The sequence below is a fragment of the Vigna radiata genome, chromosome 4 (genome assembly GCF_000741045.1).
Source record: "Vigna radiata var. radiata cultivar VC1973A chromosome 4, Vradiata_ver6, whole genome shotgun sequence".
In the NCBI taxonomy this organism is placed as follows: Eukaryota; Viridiplantae; Streptophyta; class Magnoliopsida; order Fabales; family Fabaceae; genus Vigna; species Vigna radiata.
In genome coordinates, this window is record NC_028354.1 from 5,319,636 (window position 1) to 5,327,795 (window position 8,160).

General features: G+C 31.2%; 2 protein-coding genes and 1 non-coding gene across 3 annotated transcripts; 1 reads left to right on the forward strand and 2 right to left on the reverse strand.

The window, feature by feature from the left end:
- Nucleotides 1–1,020: 1,020 nt before the first annotated feature.
- LOC106759065 (protein SODIUM POTASSIUM ROOT DEFECTIVE 3) lies at nucleotides 1,021–2,610 on the reverse strand. The gene is made up of 2 exons (XM_014642077.2): nucleotides 2,035–2,610; nucleotides 1,021–1,751 (listed from the first exon to the last, which is right to left on the reverse strand). Exons 1-2 carry the CDS (start codon nucleotides 2,423–2,425, stop codon nucleotides 1,606–1,608), a joined length of 537 nt encoding a protein of 178 aa, XP_014497563.1. The 5' UTR covers nucleotides 2,426–2,610; the 3' UTR covers nucleotides 1,021–1,605.
- A 537-nt stretch (nucleotides 2,611–3,147) lies between these two features.
- Nucleotides 3,148–3,221, reverse strand: TRNAV-CAC. The gene has a single exon. It is a non-coding gene; the product is annotated as a tRNA-Val (tRNA).
- Nucleotides 3,222–3,389: 168 nt separating this feature from the next.
- On the forward strand, nucleotides 3,390–5,642 carry LOC106758732 (60S ribosomal protein L35). Its single transcript, XM_014641705.2, has 4 exons — nucleotides 3,390–3,547; nucleotides 3,657–3,792; nucleotides 3,888–4,044; nucleotides 5,374–5,642. The coding sequence occupies exons 1-4, from the start codon at nucleotides 3,544–3,546 to the stop codon at nucleotides 5,446–5,448; spliced, it is 372 nt and encodes a 123-aa protein (XP_014497191.1). The 5' UTR covers nucleotides 3,390–3,543; the 3' UTR covers nucleotides 5,449–5,642.
- The last annotated feature ends 2,518 nt before the right edge of the window (nucleotides 5,643–8,160 follow it).

The window sequence follows — 8,160 nt, forward strand, 5'->3', positions numbered from 1 at the left end:
TTCAAGATAGTGACCACAGTTATATATTCCTGAACAACAAATACTGGAGATAGATGCTTATAATTACGAAAAACCAATATGTTTTATTCAAACTCGAACATTTTATGTTTTCCCCCTATTTTTGCTGAAAATCTAGAGTCTACTATTAGAACAAAAACATCCTTTTCATATCATCGTGTGCTTGCTCGTTTGACCATTTCATATATAAAATATCATAACAATTAGAATATATGACTTGAGCAAAACTACTTTGCTCGAACGACTTTTATTCACAATAAGGAAAAATTCACACTCAAATTTTATGAGAAAGAATTGCTATGACATTTTTCAATCAGCATTTAAATCTTTGTCAATAACATGCTTTTGTTCTTTATTTATTTTATTATAAAATATTTAACAATTTTTTTAAAATCATAATTTTTTCTAAAAAGTATTTATTAGTTTTATATTAACAAAACTTTAAAATCCAATGAATCTCAAAATATCGTTTTGATTAAAAATTTAAATTAAATATAATCAAACTAAATTTAGCATATATTATTTTCACAAAAAAGAAAGCTAGCTCCTCTCTTATAGCATCGAAAGCAATGGAATACGAATTTGGACCAGTTAAAATCTCTCTTTACATTCGATTTCACCTTCCATCCCCATTTTACACCTACACAAACTTTTGCATCTTATAATAGTGAGCTTTTCACAAATTTTATCATTCATTTGTTTAAAACGAAACCAAGTTAATCATTGATACTTAGACAATATTTTTTTTAAAATATTTGAATATCATCTACGTATCATTCTATAATTAGTCCAAAATTACTTCATAATAATAATAATCATAAACACCACAATAGACCAATCACAGAATGACACGTAAAAAAAAATTTTTTGTCTAAGTATTATCATCCGGCTTCTGAATTGGGTCATAAACCAACAGTTTGAGGAACATGAATCATTAGCTTGAAAAATGAATACGAGAAAACAGAAAGTGTTTGATGAAGAATGTGTCCCAGACCAGCCCGGCCTTGAATTTGTGCCTTCCACTGACTCGCATGCATTACCCTGGCTCCACTTGTTTGTTATCTAAAAAGCGAAGCTACCATATTCGACCCAGTGGGGAAACAATAGAGTGTAATGCAGCAGAACATGTGCACAGGTTGTCATGTTTATGGTTACGGAAATATGTACACACTCAGACACATTACTGTTTAGTTCTCAGCATCAAGATAATGAAAATAATACCTATCATTTTGGAGACAGAGCTGCTTCTCTTGGCTAGTTTTGGTCTGAATTTCTAAACTTTTAAACGTGACCATTCTAATAGATAACGGAAGTTTCACTTGAATATAACAATTCTAATATCACTTAAGGAAACTACATATAAATTACTTGGAAACAATTCAACTTGAGCAATCAGCAAACACAAATCAACAACAACAAAAACTGCATTCCATTCACCAATCTAACTTGACAAACCTTATAAACAAGCTTAACGACACATACATCAAACTTTGTACTAATACAAACTCTTACATACCAACACATAGGAAAAAGACGGGGTGATGGCAGAGAAGAAATTAAGAGTAACATGTTAATTTTTCATCTAACTCACGTTGAAGGCAAATATGATTTTGGAGATTGCCATAGCTGTGCATTCTTCACCTTTGACACACTTGCCAGAACCTCTAATGGTGTCACGTCTCCAACTACTGTTACTTTCTTAGCCTCCATGTCTATACTGAATGATGTTACTCCTATACACACATAATTACAAAAACAATATGTATATTAGTTTCATCAACATAAACTTTGACCCTATTGAGCCATTGAAGAAACCATAAAATGCATTAGCACTTGCTGTGTTTTGCGTGGTTAAATATATAATAAGATTTATGTCTGATAAATCATCACTGCTATGAACATTTTGAACAGTTTCTTACTTAACCCAAATAAACAGAAAATAAGTTAAGTTTATATAAATTTAGAAACCCTTTTTCCTTAGCTTTTCTATGAACTACGGTAGATATGTAAACCGACCTTCCATTTTTGAGATGTGTTTTCTAACTTTTCCTTCACAGGCTCTGCAGTGCAATGACACCCTCAACACAACGTGTTTCTGCAGGGTGGGCTTGTGTGAAGGAATTTGATCAGACTCAGACACCCAATCACCGAGGAGATATACTGTGGATGATGATGAACCACTGGAATTCTTACTGCTAGAAAAATTAAAATTAGTGACGGAACCTTTTCTGCGCGTGTCACTGTGAGGCAAAGGGTTGATAGGTAACATGGATGAACAAGGAAGACGAGGTTGGATTTTCCTTCTAACACCAGAGTGCCTTTTGGTGCTTCTACGTACTGTGGAACGAGTAGTAGAGTTTACTGCTGTGGAAGCAGTGGAACAGCAGAACAATTTCATTCCTTTCATGGCTGTGATAATGTGTATTCTGAGAACACACCGAGCAATGCAATGAAGAGTTTGAAGAGGTTGCTGAGTGTTGCAAAAGAGTCATGCAACTGATACCATAACTTGCTTTTGATTTTGAACTTGAAACAGGAAGACAAGGGAAAAAGGAAAAGTTGAACGAAAAAAAAAATAGCAATAGTACGTTCCACTACTGCAAAGTAGAACTGGGTCAGTTCGGTTCCTTTAAAATGTGTGTGCTGTATATATCTTTAGACTTTTCCATAAAGAACTTGACTTATTAATGTATCATCCCTTAGAAAATTTTAAAGAACGCTTATAATACTTCACATTCAATTCTTTGAATTCTGAGCATCGGCATTTTAAAAAAGCTGTTAAATGGCTGCTGCATATTCGTCTTGATCACTACCAACTTTTATCTTAATTTATCAGTTTTTTATGCGTAAACTTCACCATTATATAATCGACCAGGACAGAGCAATTGCATCTTTTGTTAGGCAAAAGGGCATGCATGGCGTAATCTACCATCACAATTGCATATCTTCCCTTTCATTGTTTTAGACAGAGATTCTTTGTTTATTTTAAACGAAAATAGAATACGTAAAAGTATTGCGGATAACGTACTAGTTGCACATGCACTGTCAGTTCATTTTTGGTTGGATCCAAAACAGAAAGAGAAACAAAAACATTTTATGACAAAAACAAAAATTTAGTAAAAACAAAAATGTCTGAGCCCGGGTTCGAACCGGGGACCTCTAGTGTGTGAGACTAGCGTGATAACCAACTACACCACCCAGACAGATCTGCTAAAATTATTTTTTACAAATATATATTACTAATATAAAATGTTATTAACATATTTAAATAATTTTAAACGAACTATTATAAAAATAATTTTTTTTAAAATACGGGGGGGTAAATTTAGAAATACAACGGTGTGGAATAACAAAATACACTGTTCTCTGGATTATGGTTGAGGCCCAGATCCACACGATATGTTAAACTTTGTTATGATTTTGTGGATTAGGGTTTAGTAAGAAAAAGAAGCAGTGAAACGAAGTAGGTAGGGTTTCTCTCTCTTTCGATCCTCTTCGCAGCGCTACGCGACCTTCGAATTAGCAATGGGTACGATTCAAACTATTTCTGTCTTCCCTTCTACGATGTTGTTTCATTGGATATGGTTACGATTTCGTTTATGTATTTATATTCCAATTTGTTTTGTGCAATGCAAAAGCGAGAATCAAGGTGTACGAGCTGAGGAACAAAACAAAAGCAGAGCTTCTGAACCAATTGAAGGATCTCAAAGCAGAACTCGCTCTCCTCCGCGTCGCTAAGGTCACCGGCGGGGCCCCAAACAAGCTTTCCAAAATGTGCCTTCCTTCTCTTTTTGATTTCATTCAAATCCCTAATTCCTAATTCAATTCATATTGATACGAATTTAAATGCATTTTTTGTGTGAATGCAGCAAAGTGGTTCGGCTTTCGATAGCGCAGGTGCTGACGGTGATTTCCCAGAAGCAAAAGGCAGCGTTGAGGGAGGCTTACAAGAACAAGAAGTACCTTCCTTTGGACCTGCGCCCCAAGAAGACCAGGGCTATTAGAAGGCGATTAACAAAACATCAGGTACCATTCATACCTCGTTCTTCTGATCTTTTCCCCTGCTCTACTGGTCTTGGATAGACCCTTGAAAAGTCTATCAAATTTGTCCCTGAACTATATAAAAATTTACCAACTTGGGAACATAAACTAATGAAAATTCAATACCTGTGGATAAATTTTATATACTTTTATTACTCGAAGAACTATATAGGGGAGATTATTATCTCGGCTCAGGGAGGGACTGAATTGATAGCTATCTGTTGTGTGTATAAGGTTGATGGATGAAAAAGTGAAAAGGATGAAATGCAAAGAGATAGAGTATCTGGAGAGGATTAGATTGTGTAATGGCTCGAAATTGCTGGCTGTGTTTCAATGAGTGTAGAAATAAGGGCCTACTTGATAATCATTGATTAAAAAAATCATAGGATTTGAAAGTGTGTCTAGAATTGGTGTATTTTTACAATGTTTTCTAATTTCATTCCTCCTGCTATTTTCCAAATAGTCTGTTTTGAGCTTAGCTAAAACGTTTATAATCTGAAGGGCTTTAGGTAATAGGTTTGAACATTTTTAGATATCAAATGGAACTGTATTGGTTTTCATATTCTCTTCTTGTCTTCAACGAACCATCTTTTTAGTTGGATTGGTGGTTAAATGAAATATAACTATTGTATTAAGCTGTACATTCTATCGTGATGATGATTGTAGATTGAAGAATTATAGTTCAGGTGGCATCTAAGTATGGTTTTGCTGTTATGCGTGTATTATGAAACGTACACACATACACCCAAGCATATAGCTAGTTCCCAAGGTTACGTTGTGCTAATGGCAATCCATTATTCGGCTTGTTGCCTGTGTTGTGGACCTTTCAATAAATAACTAGATGATGACTGATTGTTTTCTATTGTTGTTATCTTCCAAGATTGCATCCATCTGCAGCTCTACTACATTCCATAATCTATTATTTAGAAAATTCATTACTTGTAGGTATGATGGTTGATGGTTCTGATATCATTCAATAAGATATTTTATTATAGTTTGTCATAAATAATAATTCTATTACCTTTGCTATCACTCGACTAAGGAACGTGATTGGATGTTTCACCACAATGAGGACTATAACTTGTCCTCAAGTTGAAACAAGGAACTTGATTGGAAGTTTCACTGTTAAGCTTTTATATTCTGTTTCTGGCTAGTTTAATGTAAAGGTGAACATGCTATTTAAATTCCTTGTGTTGATTTGGGGGAACGGATCTATTTTGTATAATATTCCCTGTGACGTTTGCTGTGGATAAATGTTTCTCGCCTTATAGGTTTCTGATATAGATCTGAATGAATTCGCCGTCTTTTTTACAGGCTTCATTGAAGACAGAGCGTGAGAAGAAGAAGGAATTATATTTTCCCTTGCGAAAGTATGCTATTAAGGTGTAATGTTAGATCTTAGTAAGGATTATAATTTTGGAGACACTTTCTTTTGTTATTTGAAGTACGATTATTTTCTCTGGTCGCTCAGTTCTTATGTCTTTTGATTTTAATCATCGTTACATGAACTAAAAATTAGTTTGTTTTTTAATTAGGTTGTTTTTTTATATTTGTCATGTATGACGATCTTTCAATTTTGTGTATGCTCGTGAGTAACCTATATTCTTTTTATACACAATTCGCCAGTTAATATAATCCGCAGATCAGTTTGAAAATTTTCCAGTGGCGTGAGAGCTCAACTTCACTAGTTGAAGATATATGATATTTGGGGCAGCGTTTAGTTTTGAAACTTCTCTTTTCCTCATTCATTCAATTAAGGGAACTGCCCTCAATACTACATTTGAAAGGATGAAATGAATGTTGGTGTTTTACTATCTTTAAATGTTGATTTTAATCGTTATTATTAAAATTAAACTTAATTTTAGTCCTTATTATTAAAAGTTAACTTAACATGGTCATTATATTTTAATCATAATAACCACTCTATTTTTGTTGTATTTTTATTGATGGAAATTAAACTCAAACGCTAAGATATCAAAAACATTATTCGATAGTAATTGTGAATTTATTCGTCAATATCATAATTCCGTTGGAATTAGAGCCAAACCTAACTTATTAAGTTAACGATCATACCAAGTCGATGCTCTAGTAAAATGGCTACACACATGTATCGGTGAAGAAAATGACATTGATGGAAAAATGGTGGGTGGAAAACGTATGTTTTGGATTGGAGGTACTATAGGAAGATAACAGGTGCTTTTATTGTTGGTGATTTTCCTACTTCCACCACCAACATCCTCAATTGAATTGTTTATTCCTTCACATTACAAAAATATTGTTGAATAGTTGCAACTTAAAATTGCATAAGGACAAAATATATATATATATATATATATATATATATATATATTATGGTACATTCATACGAGTCAGATGATCAAGCGGTTATAAATTTTAAACAATCTTAAATACAATTTTTAATTAATTTTACTACGAGAGCGGTCACAAACCCTAAACAATCTTAAGTACAATTTTTAATCAAACTTAGATGTAAGTCTTATTTATTGGACATTAGGTTGTGATTATAATTATGTTAATCATAAATTCATCTTGAAACCTATAAATATGAGGTAGGTGATTGCATTTCATGTGAGTTTAAGGATTTGTTGTAATAATCGATACGCTATATAATGATTTGAACGTCAAAATTCTTTGATAGGTACCCACTTGCATTATTTGGAATTCAAACATAAAAAACCTAAAAGAATTTAATTAAAGATATACGAAATAAGATTAAGTGACTAAAAAGAAAGTGTAAAAGAGTGATTCACACACAATATTTTTTAAATAATTTTATTTTTGATAATATACCTCAATTTTTGTTAGTTCTTTCGGTTGTTTTCAATGAGATTGTTTTGGTGCATAAAATAAAGAAAAAAAAAATTGGAACGAAATTTTCTTTTAAACATTTCAGAATAAATTGATTTTTAGTTTGTCTAATTTAGAAAAAAAAATATTTTGAGTTGTTAGAGGGTGACTATGTTTGGAAAGTAGGAAAAGAGTCTGAATATTTGCCACACATACATTAATGTTGAGCAGAAATGGAAGATTGAAAAAAAGAGTGCAATGACTCTAAAATGTCAACTTGTAAGAAAAGCTAAGGTAGATAAGTTATTTGAAATAACACATTGCGTTTAATTTATGTTAGTTTTCTCTGTTATCATTATTATTAATATTATAAGTAATAATTCCATTTGGAACAAGTTGTGTTAACTGTCTAAGCGAACAAACTTGACTGCTTATACGATATAGGATGGTAGCTTTAATTAGATATATAGCTCCCAAACATGTCCTTTTCAATTCTGACGGCTTTTCAAATACCCCATTTTTCAATTAAATATCAATAATATATTTTCTTTCATTTTTAAATAAACATTCATTTTTACTGTATTTTTAATGAATGATAGTTACCAAAATTACACCAATTTCTTTGTTTTATTTGAAAATATTATATCGACCAAATTATATAATATATTCGCAAGTTGACTTTATTTTAAACTTAAAAATAAATATCAACGTACTTTTTTTTTAAGGATATTTAAAATATCATAACACTTCAACGAGTATACATATTTTTTTTTAATAAAAGATATAGTTCATAAAAAAAGGCGCATAGATATATTTTACTTTAATTTAAAAGTTTATAATCGTATATAAATTATCTTAACATTTGAAATAATTTAGACAAAACTTATTGAAATTTATAGATAAATATAAATTATTCTATAATTTGATTTGATTTTTTTTCGTAAGTAAAAATGATATATTTTTAATTTAGTAAATTAGTGATTAAATTTATAATAAGATGGAGACCAGTAGTATTCTATAAAGATGAAAACAATTTGCTATAAGAAAAATTCACAACTCTTTATTCTTTTTTAGTTTAAGTGAGACTTATAATACCCTCACATAAATAAAAATCTATAATATAAAATGTTTTTAGTACTAATACCTAACAAAATTTATTGAACCATAAATATTTTTTAAAAAAAGTATTACATACAATATATATTATAATAAAAACGTTTTAAAAGAATAATTACAAAATTTTATATGTAATAAATAAAGGATAATTTAGATTTACCCGATAATTTTTAAACT

Bases quoted from the DNA above. Each gene is read 5' to 3' on its own strand.
- LOC106758732 (XM_014641705.2), top strand. The intron at 3,793-3,887 runs GTGCCTTCCTTC...GTGTGAATGCAG, and splicing joins CCAAACAAGCTTTCCAAAAT to CAAAGTGGTTCGGCTTTCGA. The intron at 4,045-5,373 runs GTACCATTCATA...TCTTTTTTACAG, and splicing joins GGCGATTAACAAAACATCAG to GCTTCATTGAAGACAGAGCG.
- LOC106759065 (XM_014642077.2), bottom strand. From the start codon at position 2,425: ATGAAAGGAATGAAATTGTTCTGCTGTTCCACTGCTTCCACAGCAGTA. The intron at 1,752-2,034 runs GTCGGTTTACAT...ATGTGTGTATAG, and splicing joins ACACATCTCAAAAATGGAAG to GAGTAACATCATTCAGTATA.